This window comes from Oncorhynchus tshawytscha, linkage group LG10 (genome assembly GCF_018296145.1).
Source record: "Oncorhynchus tshawytscha isolate Ot180627B linkage group LG10, Otsh_v2.0, whole genome shotgun sequence".
Classification (NCBI taxonomy): Eukaryota; Metazoa; Chordata; class Actinopteri; order Salmoniformes; family Salmonidae; genus Oncorhynchus; species Oncorhynchus tshawytscha.
In genome coordinates this window covers 3067898-3089681 of record NC_056438.1, presented here as the reverse complement: position 1 = coordinate 3089681, position 21784 = coordinate 3067898, and the positions used below count along the sequence as shown (strand labels likewise).

The 21784-nt window shown below is 46.9% G+C and overlaps 1 protein-coding gene across 3 annotated transcripts; it reads left to right on the top strand.

Annotated features, from left to right (window-relative positions):
* The first annotated feature begins 846 nt into the window (after nt 1–846).
* On the top strand, nt 847–8420 carry anapc10 (anaphase promoting complex subunit 10). Of its 3 annotated transcripts, XM_042328003.1 has the most exons (7): nt 848–1009; nt 2012–2127; nt 2372–2462; nt 2989–3109; nt 7870–7940; nt 8052–8226; nt 8272–8420. In XM_042328003.1, the coding sequence occupies exons 2-6, from the start codon at nt 2013–2015 to the stop codon at nt 8209–8211; spliced, it is 558 nt and encodes a 185-aa protein (XP_042183937.1). In that variant the 5' UTR covers nt 848–1009; nt 2012; the 3' UTR covers nt 8212–8226; nt 8272–8420. The 3 variants fall into 3 exon arrangements, with proteins under 3 accessions (XP_042183938.1, XP_042183937.1, XP_042183936.1); XM_042328002.1 differs by having other exon boundaries at nt 849–1009; nt 8052–8420; XM_042328004.1 differs by lacking the exons at nt 7870–7940; nt 8052–8226; nt 8272–8420 and adding an exon at nt 7226–7762 and having other exon boundaries at nt 847–1009.
* The last annotated feature ends 13364 nt before the right edge of the window (nt 8421–21784 follow it).

The following is a 21784-nucleotide window of genomic DNA, read 5'->3' as shown; positions in this document are numbered from 1 at the left end:
CACCGGTACGTTCCTTGCTGCGAACAACCCCGTCACATCATCATTACAAAGATCCTCTATTGCGTTGAGGTCTGGGGACTGCGCAGGCCACTCGAGTAAACCCGAATGAAATTAATCAGACTTTCACGGGTCATGCAGGCAGTAGACATGCGTTCAGTAGTCCCACTGAGCTGGGAAGTGGCACAAATCGAAAAGGGATATGGGGCGGAAAGTAGGTTGCTGGAGACAGTAACCGAAAGGTTGCACGATCGAATCCCTGAGCTGACATGGTAAAAATCTGTCCTTCTACCCCTGAATAATGCAGTTAACCCACTGTTCCCCGGTAGGCCATCATTGTAAATAAGAATTTGTTCTTAACTGACATGCCTAGTTAAATAAATAAAAAATAAAGTTCTAGCCTGTGTCTAAAACTTTTTCAATGTATTTAAAAAAATAAATAATTTATATATAAAACCTGTGTGAAAGTGTGACAGAAAAAACATCAGATTTTTTTGTTTTTGTGTTCACACGTTCAACAAGGAGTTTGTAATGCGTTCAGTTTCCCCCTGCGGTTCATTTATGGCCTTTATCACACCTCATACTGGTACCACAGATGGACAATGTATGTAAGATGCATAACAGGACATTTGAGAAAACTGCCCTTAAGCACAGGTCTAGGATCAGTGTAACCCCTAACCCTCACCAAAGGGGAGAATAACTGTCCCAACATCAGTGTCTAGGTCGAACTTTACAACTTCATTTCTAGGGAGAGACAGAAAAAGAGAGTTACATAAAAGCTCTTTCGTTCGATCTAGGAGAGAAGTCGGAAGGAAAAGATCGCGCGAGAAAGACGTTGTGCGACAGAAGTGTCTCCACTTCCTGTGTCGTCATCAACATGCGACCAAACCTGGAGCGAGAAGTGGGAGATTCGAAGTAGCAAAACAAGCAACAGTAATTTCATATTTCATTAAACAAATGCCATCTACGATTAGTTAAAAACGAAAAAGGAAAACCACGACATCGGAGTAAGGTAATATAACTTACTGTGTATAAGAACGTTCTTGTTTCTGGCACAAATGGTTTTGCATGACTGTTAATAACATAGCTAGCTAGCTAACTCAACAGAGATGCGTAAAGAGTTATCGACGTGATACTTGTTATTGTCATGTTGCCAACTCCCATGGTAATCGATACTGTATGTTGCGTACTACTAGCGCACGTCACTTCAGGCTTGAATGAAAAAGTCCTCTGCTTTCCGCTTGTAGCCACAAGCCTTGGTAGTTCGCCGTGATAAAATAGTGCTTAGTATTTCGCGTTGTGACCGCAGGAACATCGGTTTGAATCCAGGTCACTGCATTGCAATCTCAAACCATGAGGGCTATTTTTATTTATTTAAATTAATAAGGTAGGTAATGATATCCCAGAACTGTAATTGTCACATGTTGTTTGGCGTGAGGGTTAGTATCTCATGATAAGCTGTAGACCACACTATACACCAAGAGAGTTCTCATCTATATTCTTTATAGCTGTCTATTTACCACCAGAGGCGGCGTGCTCCCGGTAGAGGCGGCGTGCTCCCGGTGGAGGAGGCGTGCTCCCGGTAGAGGCGGCGTGCTCCCGGTAGAGGCGGCGTGCTCCCGGTAGAGGCGGCGTGCTCCCGGTAGAGGCGGCGTGCTCCCGGTAGAGGCGGCGTGCTCCCGGTAGAGGCGGCGTGCTCCCGGTAGAGGCGGCGTGCTCCTAGAGGCAAAACTACACTTACTGTTCAGATCCGTACAGCTAATAATAACTAATACAAGATAAGAATACCTACATAATAAGTATTTTTAATAAGTCGTAGGAAGTGATCGGAGCAACTCCGGGATCAAGCAAGGTAATGATTAACACCGTAAAGCAGTCCTAGCGGGAGCTGTCACTGCCGCCACCATCCACCCTATCAGACAACAGCGATTGGGGCTGCAACCTCTGATGTAATTCATTCTATTTTCATTGGTTTTTGTTCCTTCCTGTGGTGTGTGTGTGTGTGTGTGTGTAGCATGGCGACCCCCAGTAAGACTCCGCCAGGTTCTGACCCCAAGCAGCTGGAGAGGACCGGGACGGTCCGGGAGATCGGCTCTCAGGCGGTGTGGTCTCTGTCTTCCTGTAAACCAGGTGAGTTCAGTTGGGTTCTATTCATTAGTGCACACTGTAGCAAAACAATGTTTTGCAAAGGTAATGAAAACTAGTTATTGGACAATTCAGGACAGTCCCTCCCGGGTTTCAGTTTGTTTGTTGTCTGATGAACTCAACCCTTGTGTTTTCCTCCGTCTCTGATGAACTCATCCCTGGTGTTCTTTCTCTGCTCCTCTAGTCTGACTGGTGAACTCATACACTGACTCTGCCCCCCTCCCTCTAGGTTTTGGTGTGGACCAGCTGAGAGATGATAACTTGGAGACATACTGGCAGTCTGATGGATCCCAGCCACACCTAGTCAACATCCAGTTTAGGTACAGTCTGTATCCCTATCTCCCTGTCTGCCTGCCTTTCTCCCTGTCTGCCTGCCTTTCTCCCTGCCTGCCTGCCTTTCTCCCTGCCTGCCTGCCTTTCTCCCTGCCTGCCTGCCTTTCTCCCTGCCTGCCTTTCTCCCTGCCTTTCTCCCTGCCTGCCTGCCTTTCTGCCTGCCTGCCTTTCTCCCTGCCTACCTGCCTTTCTCCCTGCCTGCCTGCCTTTCTCCCTGCCTGCCTGTCTCCCTGCCTGCCTGACTTTCTGCCTGTGACTGAATTAGTCAATCAGGATCTCAATGAAGGCATCTCCAACATACATCATTCATCTCTTCCTTCTCTCCTCCTCTCCTCAGGAGAAAGATCATCACCTCTTCCTTCTCTCCTCCTCTCCTCAGGAGAAAGATCATCATCTCTTCCTTCTCTCCTCCTCTCCTCAGGAGAAAGATCATCATTCATCTCTTCCTTCTCTCCTCCTCTCCTCAGGAGAAAGATCATCATTCATCTCTTCCTTTTCTCCTACTCTCCTCAGGAGAAAGACCACAGTGAAGATGTTGTGTATGTATGCAGACTACAAGTCAGACGAGAGCTACACCCCCAGTAAGATCTCTGTCAGAGTAGGAAACAACTTCCACAACCTGCAGGAGATCAGAGTAAGAACTTTAACTGTTATGTATCAGTGTCTACATGTTATAACTGTTATGTGTATCAGTGTCTACATGTTATAACTGTTATATGATGTTATAACTGTTATATGTATCAGTGTGTACATGTTATAACTGTTATGTGATGTTATAACTGTTATATATCAGTGTCTACATGTGATAACTGTTGTGTATCAGTGTCTACATGTTATAACTGTTATGTATCAGTGTCTACATGTTATAACTGTTATGTGATGTTATAACTGTTATGTGATGCTATAACTTATGTATCAGTGTCTACATGTTATAACTGTTATGCGATGTTATAACTGTTATGCGATGTTATAACTGTTATGTATCAGTGTGTACATGTTATAACTTATGTGATGTTATAACTGTTATGTGATGTTATAACTGTTATGTATCAGTGTCTACATGTTATAACTTATATGATGTTATAACTGTTATATGTATTAGTGTCTACATGTTATAACTGTTATGTGATGTTATAACTGTTATGTGTATCAGTGTCTACATGTTATAACTGTTATATGTATCAGTGTCTACATGTTATAACTGTTATGTGATGTTATAACTGTTATGTGATGTTATAACTGTTATGCGATGTTATAACTGTTATGCGATGTTATAACTTATGTATCAGTGTGTACATGTTATAACTGTTATGCGATGTTATAACTGTTATGTATCAGTGTCTACATGTTATAACTTATATGATGTTATAACTGTTATATGTATTAGTGTCTACATGTTATAACTGTTATGTGATGTTATAACTGTTATGTGTATCAGTGTCTACATGTTATAACTGTTATGTGTATCAGTGTCTACATGTTATAACTTATGTATCAGTGTCTACATGTTATAACTGTTATGTGATGTTATAACTGTTATGTGATGTTATAACTGTTATGCGATGTTATAACTGTTATGCGATGTTATAACTTATGTATCAGTGTGTACATGTTATAACTGTTATGCGATGTTATAACTGTTATGCGATGTTATAACTGTTATGTATCAGTGTGTACATGTTATAACTGTTATGCGATGTTATAACTGTTATGTGATGTTATAACTGTTATGTATCAGTGTCTACATGTGATAACTGTTGTGTATCAGTGTCTACATGTTATAACTGTTATGTGATGTTATAACTGTTATGTATCAGTGTCTACATGTTATAACTGTTATGTGATGTTAGAATTGTTATGTATCAGTGTCTACTTGTTATAACTGTTATGTATCAGTGTCTACATGTTATAACTGTTATATGATGTTATAACTGTTATATGTATTAGTGTCTACATGTTATAACTGTTATGTGATATAACTGTTATATGATGTTATAACTGTTATGTATCAGTGTCTACATGTTATAACTGTTATGTGATGTTATAACTTATGTGTCAGTGTCTACATGTTATAACTGTTATGTATCAGTGTCTACATGTTATAACTGTTATGTGATGTTATAACTGTTATATGATGGTATAACTGTTATATGTATCAGTGTCTACATGTTATAACTGTTATGTGATGTTATAACTTGTGTCAGTGTCTACATGTTATAACTGTTATGTGATGTTATAACTGTTATGTATCAGTGTCTACATGTTATAACTGTTATGTATCAGTGTGTACATGTTATAACTGTTATGCGATGTTATAACTGTTATGTATCAGTGTCTACATGTTATAACTGTTATATGATGTTATAACTGTTATATGTATTAGTGTCTACATGTTATAACTGTTATGTGATGTTATAACTGTTATGTGTATCAGTGTCTACATGTTATAACTGTTATGTGTATCAGTGTCTACATGTTATAACTGTTATGTGATGTTATAACTGTTTATGTATCAGTGTGTACATGTTATAACTGTTATGTGATGTTATAACTTATGTATCAGTGTCTACATGTTATAACTGTTATATGATGTTATAACAGTTATATGTATTAGTGTCTACATGTTATAACTGTTATGTGATGTTATAACTGTTATGTGTATCAGTGTCTACATGTTATAACTTATGTGTATCAGTGTCTACATGTTATAACTGTTATGTATCAGTGTCTACATGTTTTAACTGTTATGTGATGTTATAACTGTTATGTGATGTTATAACTGTTATGTGATATAACTGTTATGTATCAGTGTGTACATGTTATAACTGTTATGCGATGTTATAACTTATGTATCAGTGTCTACATTATATAACTGTTATATGATGTTATAACTGTTATATGATGTTATAACTGTTATATGATGTTATAACTGTTATATGATGTTATAACTGTTACATGTATCAGTGTCTACATGTTAACTGTTATTACTAATGCATTAACGATACGAGACCTCGGCACTATGAACCCCAATGAATTCAACAAACATGACATGTTTTAAATAGAACCACTAAGTCGGTTTTAGGCTAGACCTAAGTCGGTCTGTAGGCTAGACCTACTCTGTGTTGTATACCATCGCCTCGTAAGTAAAGCAGAGGGGGACACACACACATTGTAGTCTGTGTGTTTTGGGCACCTTGTAATCAAAATTCTAATCTAAACTTGCGTAGATTTGAAGCAAACCTTTTGTGAGGCTCAGCCGGGAACTCTATAGATGGTTGGATCCATAAACCAGTAGGCTTCCTCCGTCATCGTTTTAAATCTCCAGGTTGGGAACATTCTGGCCTCCCTGTCGACTACGTCGGTGATGGACAGAGAAGCTGTGGATTTAAAACGTCAACGGCGTGTCTTCTCTCCACTGCTCAACGCGTGGCGTTGTGTAGCGTCTGTGTAGCGTGGTGTTGTGTAGCGTGGCGTTGTGTAGCGTCTGTGTAGCGTGGCGTTGTGTAGCATCTGTGTAGCGTGGCGTTGTGTAGTGTGGCGTTGTGTAGCGTGGCGTGGCGTTGGGTGGCGTTGTGTAGCGTGGCGTTGTGTAGCGTGGCGTTGTGTAGCGTGGCGTTGTGTAGCGTGGCGTTGTGTAGCGTGGCGTTGTGTAGCGTTGTGTAGCGTGGCGTTGTGTAGCGTGGCGTTGTGTAGCGTGTGTAGCGTGGCGTTGTGTGGCGTGGCGTTGTGTGGCGTTGTGTAGCGTGGCGTTGTGTAGCGTGGCGTTGTGTAGCGTGGCGTTGTGTAGCGTGGCGTTGTGTGGCGTTGTGTAGCGTGGCGTTGTGTAGCGTGGCGTTGTGTAGCGTGGCGTTGTGTAGCGTGGCGTTGCGTGGCGTTGTGTAGCGTGGCGTTGTGTAGTGTGGCGTTGTGTAGCGTGGCGTTGTGTAGTGTGGCGTTGTTTGGGGCTAATCACAATGTCACCAAAAGCTCCGCTACATTCGTAGAGCCCTCCGTGTGCCAAAGCAAGCTATGACATGATCTAATCAGCGGAAGATGGAATTAAAGGTGAAATGAGAAGTATATGGTACAATGACCAAGAGCCAACAGCTAGGCTGCTATTCAGTCGTCTGAATGGAGGTGATATTATTTGTAGCTGAAGGAAGCACATGCTCAATTAGCCAACTAGCTTTTCTCGGTTTTGATGCATTCAAGACGGGTATTAAATAATCATATTGGATCATAAATTAACTAGCTGTGACAAGCTAAAAGTTAGTATTCTAGCGCGAGTCAGCTTGTTATGGTTGGTTGCTGTCTATCCCTCCCTCCTTGTCACTCTCAAGGCCCCTCCTCCCCCTGCTCTCTCTCTCTCTCTCGTAGCCCCTCCTCCCCCTGCTCTCTCTCTCTCTCGTAGCCCCTCCTCCCCCTGCTCTCTTTCGTAGCCCCTCCTCCCCCTGCTCTCTCTCTCTCGTAGCCCCTCCTCCCCCTGCTCTCTCTCTCTCGTAGCCCCTCCTCCCCCTGCTCTCTCTGTCTCTCTCTCTCTGTCTCTCTCTCTGTCTCTCGCTCTCATCCCCCCCGCCTCCTCTCCCTTGAAATAGACTTTTCTGCTGCTTCCCTCACTCAGATCCATGTCTATAAGGAACTGGTCTCTATATTGATAAATGTATTTATGCATATTTGTCCGGGTGGGAAAGCCCCAGGTCCATTTCGGAATGGGTCCAACTTTTTAGACTTCTACTTGAGAAGCCCAATATAACAGTCCTTGTCACAACAGACAACGCCTGGAACATAGCGAATGATGTCACAACAGACGACGCCTGGAACATAGTGAATGATGTCACAACAGACAACGCCTGGAACATAGTGAATGATGTCACAACAGACGACGCCTGGAACATAGTGAATGATGTCACAACAGACGACGCCTGGAACATAGTGAATGATGTCACAACAGACAACACCGGGAACATAGTGAATGATGTCACAACAGACAACACCGGGAACATAGTGAATGATGTCACAGAAACTAGATTTGGGACACAAATAGGGTGTGTTTTTAGTATAGCGTATTTAGCCAAATAAACATTAATAAACTAAAGTAACTGTTGTCATTTTATTTTCCTGCTGTACCATAACCGAACCCTAAAACCGCGATACGTACCAAACCAGGGATCTGGTGAACACCCCGAGTTACTACAGAGATGGCATTTTTACTTGTATCTCCTCCTTGCTCTTCCTCACTCTTCTTCCTCCTCACTCTTCTTCCTCTTCGCTCTTCTTCCTCCTCACTCCTCCTCCTTGCTCTTCCTCCTCGCTCTTCCTCCTCTTCCTCCTCCTCTTCCTCCTCCTCACTCTTCCTCCTCCTCGCTCTTCCTCCTCTTCTTCCTCCTCCTCTTCCTCCTCCTCCCCCCACTGCAGCAGTTAGAGATGGTAGAGCCTAGCGGTTGGATCCACATCCCTCTTCTGGACACAGTCAACAACCCCATCAGGTACATTTATATGTGTTGTTCTGACAAGTGTCTCAAACACACTGCTTTGACCAATGATATTCCATAGGTTAAATTCTCTGTCCTAATCTTTATAATGATTTCATTTGTCAGGACGTTCATGATCCAGATAGCTGTGTTAGCCAACCACCAGAACGGAAGAGACACGCACATGAGACAGATCAAAGTGTATACCCCCGTGGAGGAGAGCTCCATCGGCAAGTTCCCAAGATGCACCACGGTCGACTTCATGATGTACCGCACCATCAGATGACACTGAGGGTTCCGGGTGGAACCTCCTCAGGGTTCCGACTAGAACTTTCCAGAGTTCCGGGTGGAACCTCCTCAGGGTTCCGACTAGAACTTTCCAGAGTTCCGGGTGGAACCTCCTCAGGGTTCCGACTAGAACTTTCCAGAGTTCCGGGTGGAACCTCCTCAGGGTTCCGACTAGAACTTTCCAGAGTTCCGGGTGGAACCCTTAAGTGTACAGTGTTGACAAATAAAGGAATTGGAATGCTAAGTTTAAAAAAAAAAGTGAAATATTATTCTAATTTTCAAGTTAACCTGAAATCATTTTCATTTAAGATTACATGGAGCCACTCAACGTATTACGGTCTCTGGCTGCATCCCAAATGGCACCCTATTCCCTATATAGTACACTACTTTATACCAGAGCCCTATTCCCTATATATAGTGCACTACTTTATACCAGAGCCCTAATTCCCTATATATATAGTGCACTACTATAAACCGGACCCCTACGTGTGTTCCTATGGACCCTTGTCAAAAGTTGTGCACTATATAAGGAATAGGGCTCTGGTATAAAGTAGTGCACTATATAGGGAGTAGGGCCCTGGTCTAAAGTAGTGCACTATATAGGGAGTAGGGCCCTGGTCTATACTAGTGTACTATGTAGGGAATAGGGCTCTGGTATAAAGTAGTGCACTATATAGGGAGTAGGGCCCTGGTCTAAAGTAGTGCACTATATAGGGAATAGGGCTCTGGTATAAAGTAGTGCACTATATAGGGAGTAGGGTGCCGTGTTGGCATCTCTCTGTGTTATTGATGATGTTAATTCCATATTAGTCTGATGGGCCTGTCTTTCGGTTGGTGTCTGATGTAAAGATGATTTGAAGACTTCAACGAGACCATGTAAGGTTTACTCTCCGTGTGACTAGACCTGCTGTCTGACTGGGAATGAATGTTGAATGTATGTATCTCTCTGTTGTTGAATTAAATGTGTTTTGAGTTTGATCCCCGTAGGTCTGCTTTTACTAGCTATAGGTCTGCTTTTACTAGCTATAGGTCTGCTTTTACTAGCTGTAGGTCTGCTTTTACTAGCTGTAGGTCTGCTTTTACTAGCTATAGGTCTGCTTTTACTAGCTATAGGTCTGCTTTTACTAGCTATAGGTCTGCTTTTACTAGCTATAGGTCTGCTTTTACTAGCTATAGGTCTGCTTTTACTAGCTATAGGTCTGCTTTTACTAGCTATAGGTCTGCTTTTACTAGCTGCTTTTAGGTCTGCTTTTACTAGCTGTAGGTCTGCTTTTACTAGCTATAGGTCTGCTTTTACTAGCTATAGGTCTGCTTTTACTAGCTATAGGTCTGCTTTTAGGTCTGCTTTTACTAGCTATAGGTCTGCTTTTACTAGCTATAGGTCTGCTTTTACTAGCTGTAGGTCTGCTGTAGGTCTTTTTACTAGCTGTAGGTCTGCTTTTACTAGCTAGGTAGGTCTGCTTTTACTAGCTATAGGTCTGCTTTTACTAGCTATAGGTCTGCTTACTAGCTGTAGGTCTGCTTTTACTAGCTATAGGTCTGCTTTTACTAGCTGTAGGTCTGCTTTTACTAGCTGTAGGTCTGCTTTTACTAGCTATAGGTCTGCTTTTACTAGCTATAGGTCTGCTTTTACTAGCTATAGGTCTGCTTTTACTAGCTGTAGGTCTGCTTTTACTAGCTTTAGGTCTGCTTTTACTAGCTATAGGTCTGCTATAGGTCTGCTTTTACTAGCTATAGGTCCAAGCCTAATCTAGTGTTATACCACAGTTTAACCAGCAGGAGGCACTGTCCCCCCTCTGAAGGGAGAATCTGGTACTGCAGCACAGGATATGAGGCGTGGTTGGATGGATAGCATGCAAGGGGTGGGTTTTAAATGAGGTACTTTGTCATTTTCCATTTTATACACAGTACCAGTCAAAAGTTTTAGAACACCTACTCATTCAAGGGTTTTTCTTTATTTTGTACTATTTTTCTACATTGTAGAATAATAGTGAAAACATCAACACTATGAAATAGCACATATGGAATCATGTAGTAACCAAAAAAGTGTTTCATAAATCAAAATATATTTTAGATTCTTCAAAGTAGCCACCCTTTGCATTGATGACAACTTTTCACATTTGGCATTCTCTCAACCAGCTTCACCTGGAATGCTTTTCCAACAGTATTGAAGGAGTTCCCACATATGCTGAGCATTTGTTGGCTGCTTTTCCTTCACTCTGTGGTCTGACTCATCCCAAACCATCTCAAATGGGTTGAGGTCAGGTGATTGTGGAGGCCAGGTCATCTGATGCAGCACTCAATCACTCTCCTTGGTCAAATAGCCCTTACACAGCCTGGAGGTGTGTTGGGTCATTGTCCTGTTGAAAAACAAATGATAGTCCCACTAAGCCCAAACCAGATGGGATGGCGTATCGCTGTGGTAGTCATGCTGGTTAAGTGTGCCTTGAATTCTACATAAATCACTGACAGTGTCACCAGCAAAGCACCCCCATACCACCTCCTCCTCCATGCTTCACGGTGGGAACCACACATGCAGAGATCATCCGTTCACTTACTCTGCATCTCACAAAGACACGGTGGTTGGAACCAAAAATCTCAATTTGAGCTCATCAGACCAAAGGACAGATTTCCACCGGTCTAATGTCCATTGCTCGTGTTTCTTGCCCCAAGCAAGTCTCTTCTTCTTATTGGTGTCCTTTAGTAGTGGTTCCTTTGCAGCAATTTGACCATCAAGGCCTGATTCACACAGTCTCCTCCGAACAGTTGATGTTGAGATGTGTCTGTTACTTGAACTCGGTGAAGCATTTATTTGGGCTGCAATTTCTGAGGCTGGTAACTCTAATGAACTTCTCTGCAGCAGAGGTAACTCTGGGTCTTCCTTTCCTGTGGCGGTCCTCATGAGAGACAGTTTCATCATAGCGCTTGATGGTTTTTGCAACTGCACTTGAAGAAACTTTCAAAGTTCTTGAAATTTTCCAGATTGACTGACCTTCATGTCTTACTGTAATTTCTCTATGCTTATTTGAGCTGTTCTTGCCATAATATGGACTTGGTATTTTACCAAATAGGTCTATCTTCTGTATACCACCCCTACCTTGTCACAACACAACTGATTGGCTCAAATGCATTAAGAAGGAAATAAATTCCACAAATGTACTTTTAACAAGACGAACCTGTTAATTGATATGCATTCCAGGTGACTACCTCATGAAGATGGTTGAGAGAATGCCAAGAGTGTGCAAAGATGTCATCAAGGCAAAGGGTGGCTACTTTAAAGTATCTCAAATATAAAATATATTTTGATTTGTTGAACACGTTTTTGGTTACTTCATGATTCCATCTGTGTTATTTCATAGTTTTGATGTTTTCACTATTATTCTACAATGTAGAAAATCATTGTTTTTAAAAAAAATAGATAAACCCTTAAATGAGTAGTGTGTTCAAACTTTTGACTGGTACTGTATATACATTTATGACCTCACAACTGGGAAATAAGAGATTCCAGGGAGCATTTGAAGGCAGCACGCTGGTACTGTAAATACATTTATGACCTCACAACTGGGAAATAAGAGATTCCAGGGAGCATTTGAAGGCAGCACGCTCGTACTGTATATACCCCTTTGAGTTGTCAGTGGCCTGTAAAGGAGACGAGGTTGAATTCTGCCTGGAAACAACCTGCACACAACGTCCTTGTTAAGTCTACTTCCTGACAGAGCGAGAGCCGGAGAGAAGCACCCTCTTGACTATGTACTGACACAGTGAGCGTAGCCTTGCTTTTGAGAAAGACTGCCAATGAGGTGGAAACTGAGCTGCACTTCCTGACCTCCTGAAACATATTTCCCTCAGATTACACAGACCTACAAAGAATTCAGAAACAAATCCAAATGTTGATAATACCACTGTGTACCATCACAGCAGCAAGATGTGTGACCTGTTGCCACAAGAAAAGGGCAACCAGTGAAGAACAAACACCATTGTAAATACAACCTATATTTAGGTTTATTTATTTTTGTACTTTAACTATTTGCACATCATTACAACACTGTATATACACACAATATGACATTTGTAATGTCTCTGTTATTTTGGAACTGTTGTGAGTGTAATGTTTACTGTTCATTTTTTGTTTAACTTTTATTTATTATCTATTTCACTTGCTTTGGCAATGTAAACATATGTTACCCCGTGCCAATAAAGCACTTTGAATTCAAATTCAAATTGAGAGAGAACCACAGGGAGACAGAGAGCATCCTGTCAGAGGGGAGGGCCAGAGAGAGAGAGTGAGCATCCTGTCAGAAGGGAGGACCAAGGTTGTGTTTCAATAGTCTTAAGCAGCTTCCTCTCCCTCATCTGTCTCCCCTTCATCAACCAACTGTGCAAGTGAAAACAGAACTTTGCCTGCACCCATCTACCACAGCTCTCAAACTCAACTCTAACCAGGTGGGTGATTCCCCTCTAACCAGGTGGGTGATTCCCCTCTACTCAGGGCCTGATTTAGACCTGGGACACCAGGTGGGTGATTCCCCCCTCTAATCAGGTGGGTGATTCCCCTCTACTCAGGGCCTGATTTAGACCTGGGACACCAGGTGGGTGATTCCCCTCTAATCAGGGACTGATTTAGACCTGGGACACCAGGTGGGGGATTCCCCTCTGATCAGGGACTGATTTAGACTTGGGACACCGGGTGGGTGATTCCCCTCTAATAGGGGCCTGATTTAGACCTGGGACACCAGGTGGGTGATTCCCCTCTAATCAGGGACTGATTTAGACCTGGGACACCAGGTGGGTGATTCCCCTCTAATCGGGGCCTGATTTAGACCTGGGACACCAGGTGGGTGATTCCACTCTAATCAGGGACTGAATTAGATCTGGGACACCAGGTGGGTGATTCCCCTCTAATCAGGGACTAAATTAGACCTGGGACACCAGGTGGGTGATTCCCCTCTAATCAGGGCCTGATTTAGACCTGGGACACCAGGTGGGTGATTCCCCTCTAATCAGGGACTGATTTAGACCTGGGACACCAGGTGGTTGATTCCCCTCTAATCAGGGACTGAGTTAGACCTGGTACACCAGGTGGGTGATTCCCCTCTAATCAGGTGGGGGATTCCCCTCTGATCAGGGACTGATTTAGACTTGGGACACCGGGTGGGTGATTCCCCTCTAATAGGGGCCTGATTTAGACCTGGGACACCAGGTGGGTGATTCCCCTCTAATCAGGGACAGATTTAGACCTGGGACACCAGGTGGGTGATTCCCCTCTAATCAGGGCCTGATTTAGACCTGGGACACCAGGTGGGTGATTCCCCTCTAATCGGGGCCTGATTTAGACCTGGGACACCAGGTGGGTGATTCCCCTCTAATCAGGAACTGATTTAGACCTGGGACACCAGGTGGGTGATTCCCCTCTAATCGGGGCCTGATTTAGACCTGGGACACCAGGTGGGTGATTCCACTCTAATCAGGGACTGAATTTGACCTGGGACACCAGGTGGGTGATTCCCCTCTAATCAGGGACTGAATTAGACCTGGGACACCAGGTGGGTGATTCCCCTCTAATCAGGGACTGAGTTAGACCTGGAATACCAGGTGGGTGATTCCCCTCTAATCAGGGACTGAGTTAGACCTGGGACACCAGGTGGGTGATTCCCCTCTAATCAGAGACTGAATTAGACCTGGGACACCAGGTGGGTGATTCCCCTCTAATCAGGGACTGATTTAGACCTGGGACACCAGGTGGGTGATTCCCCTCTAATCAGGGACTGAATTAGATATGGGACACCAGGTGGGGGATTCCCTTCTGATCAGGGACTGATTTAGACTTGAGACAACGGGTGGGTGATTCCCCTCTAATAGGGGCCTGATTTAGACCTGGGACACCAGGTGGGTGATTCCCCTCTAATCAGGGACTGATTTAGACCTGGGACACCAGTTGGGTGATTCCCCTCTAATCGGGGCCTGATTTAGACCTGGGACACCAGGTGGGTGATTCCCCTCTAATCAGGAACTGATTTAGACCTGGGACACCAGGTGGGTGATTCCCCTCTAATCGGGGCCTGATTTAGACCTGGGACACCAGGTGGGTGATTCCACTCTAATCAGGGACTGAATTAGATCTGGGACACCAGGTGGGTGATTCCCCTCTAATCAGGGACTGAATTAGACCTGGGACACCAGGTGGGTGATTCCTCTCTAATCAGGGCCTGATTTAGACCTGGGACACCAGGTGGGTGATTCCACTCTAATCAGGGACTGAATTTGACCTGGGACACCAGGTGGGTGATTCCCCTCTAATCAGGGACTGAATTAGACCTGGGACACCAGGTGGGTGATTCCCCTCTAATCAGGTGGGTGATTCCCCTCTAATCAGGGACTGATTTAGACCTGGGACACCAGGTGGGTGATTCCCCTCTAATTGGGGCCTGATTTAGACCTGGGACACCAGGTGGGTGATTCCCCTCTAATCGGGGCCTGATTTAGACCTGGGACACCAGGTGGGTGATTCCCCTTTAATCAGGAACTGATTTAGACCTGGGACACCAGGTGGGTGATTCCCCTCTAATCAGGGACTGTATTAGATCTGGGACACCAGGTGGGTGAATCCCCTCTAATCAGGGACTGAATTAGGTCTAGGACACCAGGTGGGTGATTCCCCTCTAATCAGGGACTGAATTAGACCTGGGACACCAGGTGGGTGATTCCCCTCCAATCGTGGCCTGATTTAGACCTGGGACACCAGGTGGGTGATTCCCCTCCAATCGGGGCCTGATTTAGACCTGGGACACCAGGTGGGTGATTCCCCTCTAATCAGGGACTGAATTAGATCTGGGACACCCGATGGGTGATTCCCCTCTAATCAGGGACTGAATTAGATCTGGGACACCAGGTGGGTGATTCCCCTCCAATCGGGGCCTGATTTAGACCTGGGACACCAGGTGGGTGATTCCCCTCTAATCAGGGACTGAATTAGATCTGGGACACCAGGTGGGTGATTCCCCTCTAATCAGGGACTGCTTTAGACCTGGGACACCAGGTGGGTGATTCCCCTCTAATCAGGGACTGATTTAGACCTGGGACACCAGGTGGGTGATTCCCCTCTAATCGGGGCCTGATTTAGACCTGGGACACCAGGTGGGTGATTCCCCTCTAACCGGGGCCTGATTTAGACCTGGGACACCAGGTGGGTGATTCCCCTTTAATCAGGAACTGATTTAGACCTGGGACACCAGGTGGGTGATTCCCCTCTAATCAGGGACTGAATTAGACCTGGGATACCAGGTGGGTGATTCCCCTCTAATCAGGGACTGAATTAGACCTGGGACACCAGGTGGGTGATTCCCCTCTAATCAGGGCCTGATTTAGACCTGGGACACCAGGTGGGTGATTCCACTCTAATCAGGGTCTGAATTTGACCTGGGACACCAGGTGGGTGATTCCCCTCTAATCAGGGACTGAATTAGATCTGGGACACCAGGTGGGTGATTCCCCTCTAATCAGGGACTGCTTTAGACCTGGGACACCAGGTGGGTGATTCCCCTCTAATCAGGGACTGATTTAGACCTGGGACACCAGGTGGGTGATTCCCCTCTAATCGGGGCCTGATTTAGACCTGGGACACCAGGTGGGTGATTCCCCTCTAATCGGGGCCTGATTTAGACCTGGGACACCAGGTGGGTGATTCCCCTCTAATCAGGGACTGATTTAGACCTGGGACACCAGGTGGGTGATTCCCCTCTAATCAGGGACTGAGTTAGACCTGGGACACCAGGTGGGTGATTCCCTTCTAATCAGGGACTGAATTAGACCTGGGACACCAGGTGGGTGATTCCCCTCTAATCAGGGCCTGATTTAGACCTGGGACACCAGGTGGGTGATTCCACTCTAATCAGGGTCTGAATTTGACCTGGGACACCAGGTGGGTGATTACCCTCTAATCAGGGACTGTATTAGATCTGGGACACCAGGTGGGTGATTCCCCTCTAATCAGGTGAATCCCCTCTAATCAGGGACTGAATTAGACCTGGGACACCAGGTGGGTGATTCCCCTCTAATCAGGGACTGATTAGACCTGGGACACCAGGTGGGTGATTCCCCTCCAATCGGGGCCTGATTTAGACCTGGGACACCAGGTGGGTGATTCCCCTCTAATCGGGGCCTGATTTAGACCTGGGACACCAGGTGGGTGATTCCCCTCTAATCAGGGACTGAATTAGATCTGGGACACCAGGTGGGTGATTCCCCTCCAATCGGGACTGATTTAGACCTGGGACACCAGGTGGGTGATTCCCCTCTAATCAGGGACTGAATTAGATCTGGGACACCAGGTGGGTGATTCCCCTCTAATCAGGGACTGATTTAGACCTGGGACACCAGGTGGGTGATTCCCCTCTAATCAGGGACTGATTTAGACCTGGGACACCAGGTGGGTGATTCCCCTCTAATCGGGGCCTGATTTAGACCTGGGACACCAGGTGGGTGATTCCCCTCTAATCCGGGGCTGATTTAGACCTGGGACACCAGGTGGGTGATTCCCCCAGGTAATCAGGGACTGATTTAGACCTGGGACACCAGGTGGGTGATTCCCCTCTAATCGGGGCCTGATTTAGACCTGGGACACCAGGTGGGTGATTCCCCTCTAATCAGGGACTGATTTAGACCTGGGACACCAGGTGGGTGATTCCCCTCTAATCAGGGACTGAATTAGATCTGGGACACCAGGTGGGTGATTCCCCTCTAATCAGGGACTGATTTAGACTGGGACACCAGGTGGGTGATTCCCCTCTAATCAGGGACTGATTTAGACCTGGGACACCAGGTGGGTGATTCCCCTCTAATCAGGGACTGAATTTGACCTGGGACACCAGGTGGGTGATTCCCCTCTAATCAGGGACTGAATTAGACCTGGGACACCAGGTGGGTGATTCCCCTCTAATCAGGGGGTGATTCCCCTGATTTAGACCTGGGACACCAGGTGGGTGATTCCCCTCTAATTGGGGCCTGATTTAGACCTGGGACACCAGGTGGGTGATTCCCCTCCAATCGGGGCCTGATTTAGACCTGGGACACCAGGTGGGTGATTCCCCTCTAATCAGGGACTGAATTAGATCTGGGACACCAGGTGGGTGATTCCCCTCTAATCAGGGACTGAATTAGATCTGGGACACCAGGTGGGTGATTCCCCTCCAATCGGGGCCTGATTTAGACCTGGGACACCAGGTGGGTGATTCCCCTCTAATCAGGGACTGAATTAGATCTGGGACACCAGGTGGGTGATTCCCCTCTAATCAGGGACTGATTTAGACCTGGGACACCAGGTGGGTGATTCCCCTCTAATCAGGGACTGATTTAGACCTGGGACACCAGGTGGGTGATTCCCCTCTAATCGGGGCCTGATTTAGACCTGGGACACCAGGTGGGTGATTCCCCTCTAACCGGGGCCTGATTTAGACCTGGGACACCAGGTGGGTGATTCCCCTTTAATCAGGAACTGATTTAGACCTGGGACACCAGGTGGGTGATTCCCCTCTAATCGGGGCCTGATTTAGACCTGGGACACCAGGTGGGTGATTCCCCTCTAATCAGGGACTGAATTAGATCTGGGACACCAGGTGGGTGATTCCCCTCTAATCAGGGACTGATTTAGACCTGGGACACCAGGTGGGTGATTCCCCTCTAATCAGGGACTGAGTTAGACCTGGGACACCAGGTGGGTGATTCCCCTCTAATCAGGGACTGAATTAGATCTGGGACACCAGGTGGGTGATTCCCCTCTAATCAGGGCCTGATTTAGATCTGGGACACCAGGTGGGTGATTCCCCTCTAATCAGGGACTGATTTAGACCTGGGACACCAGGTGGGTGATTCCACTCTAATCAGGGACTGAATTTGACCTGGGACACCAGGTGGGTGATTCCCCTCTAATCAGGGACTGAATTAGACCTGGGACACCAGGTGGGTGATTCCCCTCTAATCAGGTGGGTGATTCCCCTCTAATCAGGGACTGATTTAGACCTGGGACACCAGGTGGGTGATTCCCCTCTAATCAGGGCCTGATTTAGACCTGGGACACCAGGTGGGTGATTCCCCTGTAATCGGGGCCTGATTTAGACCTGGGACACCAGGTGGGTGATTCCCCTTTAATCAGGAACTGATTTAGACCTGGGACACCAGGTGGGTGATTCCACTCTAATCAGGGACTGAATTTGACCTGGGACACCAGGTGGGTGATTACCCTCTAATCAGGGACTGAGTTAGACCTGGGACACCAGGTGGGTGATTCCCCTCTAATCAGGGACTGTATTAGATCTGGGACACCAGGTGGGTGAATCCCCTCTAATCAGGGACTGAATTAGGTCTGGGACACCAGGTGGGTGATTCCCCTCTAATCAGGGACTGAGTTAGACCTGGGACACCAGGTGGGTGATTCCCCTCTAATCAGGGACTGTATTAGATCTGGGACACCAGGTGGGTGAATCCCCTCTAATCAGGGACTGAATTAGGTCTGGGACACCAGGTGGGTGATTCCCCTCTAATCAGGGACTGAATTAGACCTGGGACACCAGGTGGGTGATTCCCCTCCAATCGGGGCCTGATTTAGACCTGGGACACCAGGTGGGTGATTCCCCTCCAATCGGGGCCTGATTTAGACCTGGGACACCAGGTGGGTGATTCCCCTCCAATCGGGGCCTGATTTAGACCTGGGACACCAGGTGGGTGATTCCCCTCTAATCAGGGACTGAATTAGATCTGGGACACCCGATGGGTGATTCCCCTCTAATCAGGGACTGAATTAGATCTGGGACACCAGGTGGGTGATTCCCCTCCAATCGGGGCTTGATTTAGACCTGGGACACCAGGTGGGTGATTCCCCTCTAATCAGGGACTGATTTAGACCTGGGACACCAGGTGGGTGATTCCCCCAGGTCCCCTCTAATCAGGGCCTGATTTAGACCTGGGACACCAGGTGGGTGATTCCCCTCTAATCCGGGGCCTGATTTAGACCTGGGACACCAGGTGGGTGATTCCCCTTTAATCAGGAACTGATTTAGACCTGGGACACCAGGTGGGTGATTCCCCTCTAATCGGAGCCTGATTTAGACCTGGGACACCAGGTGGGTGATTCCCCTTTAATCAGGAACTGATTTAGACCTGGGACACCAGGTGGGTGATTCCCCTCTAATCGGAGCCTGATTTAGACCTGGGACACCAGGTGGGTGATTCCACTCTAATCAGGGACTGAATTTGACCTGGGACACCAGGTGGGTGATTACCCTCTAATCAGGGACTGAGTTAGACCTGGGACACCAGGTGGGTGATTCCCCTCTAATCAGGGACTGTATTAGATCTGGGACACCAGGTGGGTGAATCCCCTCTAATCAGGGACTGAATTAGGTCTGGGACACCAGGTGGGTGATTCCCCTCTAATCAGGGACTGAATTAGACCTGGGACACCAGGTGGGTGATTCCCCTCCAATCGGGGCCTGATTTAGACCTGGGACACCAGGTGGGTGATTCCCCTCCAATCGGGGCCTGATTTAGACCTGGGACACCAGGTGGGTGATTCCCCTCTAATCAGGGACTGAATTAGATCTGGGACACCCGATGGGTGATTCCCCTCTAATCAGGGACTGAATTAGATCTGGGACACCAGGTGGGTGATTCCCCTCCAATCGGGGCCTGATTTAGACCTGGGACACCAGGTGGGTGATTCCCCTCTAATCAGGGACTGAATTAGATCTGGGACACCAGGTGGGTGATTCCCCTCTAATCAGGGACTGATTTAGACCTGGGACACCAGGTGGGTGATTCCCCTCTAATCGGGGCCTGATTTAGACCTGGGACACCAGGTGGGTGATTCCCCTCTAATCGGGGCCTGATTTAGACCTGGGACACCAGGTGGGTGATTCCCCTTTAATCAGGAACTGATTTAGACCTGGGACACCAGGTGGGTGATTCCCCTCTAATCGGAGCCTGATTTAGACCTGGGACACCAGGTGGGTGATTCCCCTCTAATCAGGGACTGAATTAGATCTGGGACACCAGGTGGGTGATTCCCCTCTAATCAGGGACTGATTTAGATCTGGGACACCAGGTGGGTGATTCCCCTCTAATCAGGGACTGATTTAGACCTGGGACACCAGGTGGGTGATTCCCCTCTAATCAGGGACTGAGTTAGACCTGGGACACCAGGTGGGTGATTCCCCTCTAATCAGGGACTGAATTAGATCTGGGACACCAGGTGGGTGATTCCCCTCTAATCAGGGACTGAATTAGACCTGGGACACCAGGTGGGTGATTCCCCTCTAATCAGGGCCTGATTTAGATCTGGGACACCAGGTGGGTGATTCCCCTCTAATCAGGGACTGATTTAGACCTGGGACACCAGGTGGTTGATTCCCCTCTAATCAGGGACTGAGTTAGACCTGGGACACCAGGTGGGTGATTCCCCTCTAATCAGGGACTGAATTAGACCTGGGATACCAGGTGGGTGATTCCCCTCTAATCAGGGACCGAATTAGACCTGGGACACCAGGTGGGTGATTCCCCTCTCATCAGGGCCTGATTTAGACCTGGGACACCAGGTGGGTGATTCCACTCTAATCAGGGACTGAATTTGACCTGGGACACCAGGTGGGTGATTCCCCTCTAATCAGGGACTGAATTAGACCTGGGACACCAGGTGGGTGATTCCCCTCTGATCAGGGCCTGATTTAGACCTGGACACCAGGTGGGTGATTCCCCTCTCAATCATGTGGGTGATTCCCCTCTAATCAGGGCCTGATTTAGACCTGGGACACCAGGTGGGTGATTCCCTCTAATCAGGGACTGAATTTACCTGGGACACCAGGTGGGTGATTCCCCAGGTGGGTCTAATCAGGGACTGAGTTAGACCTGGGACACCAGGTGGGTGATTCCCCTCTAATCAGGGACTGAATGATTTAGACCTGGGACACCAATTAGACCTGGGACACCAGGTGGGTGATTCCCCTCTAATCAGGGACTGAATTAGATCTGGGACACCAGGTGGGTGATTCCCCTCTAATCAGGGACTGAATTAGATCTGGGACACCAGGTGGGTGATTCCCCTCCAATCAGGGACTGATTTAGACCTGGGACACCAGGCGGGTGATTCCCCTCTAATCAGGGACTGAGTTAGACCTGGGACACCAGGTGGGTGATTCCCCTCTAATCAGGGACTGAATTAGATCTGGGACACCAGGTGGGTGATTCCCCTCTAATCAGGGCCTGATTTAGATCTGGGACACCAGGTGGGTGATTCCCCTCTAATCAGGGACTGATTTAGACCTGGGACACCAGGTGGGTGATTCCACTCTAATCAGGGACTGAATTTGACCTGGGACACCAGGTGGGTGATTCCCCTCTAATCAGGGACTGAATTAGACCTGGGACACCAGGTGGGTGATTCCCCTCTAATCAGGTGGGTGATTCCCCTCTAATCAGGGACTGATTTAGACCTGGGACACCAGGTGGGTGATTCCCCTCTAATTGGGGCCTGATTTAGACCTGGGACACCAGGTGGGTGATTCCCCTGTAATCGGGGCCTGATT

Bases quoted from the DNA above. Each gene is read 5' to 3' on its own strand.
- anapc10 (XM_042328003.1), top strand. From the start codon at position 2,013: ATGGCGACCCCCAGTAAGACTCCGCCAGGTTCTGACCCCAAGCAGCTG. The intron at 2,128-2,371 runs GTGAGTTCAGTT...CCCTCCCTCTAG, and splicing joins TCTGTCTTCCTGTAAACCAG to GTTTTGGTGTGGACCAGCTG. The intron at 2,463-2,988 runs GTACAGTCTGTA...TACTCTCCTCAG, and splicing joins CTAGTCAACATCCAGTTTAG to GAGAAAGACCACAGTGAAGA.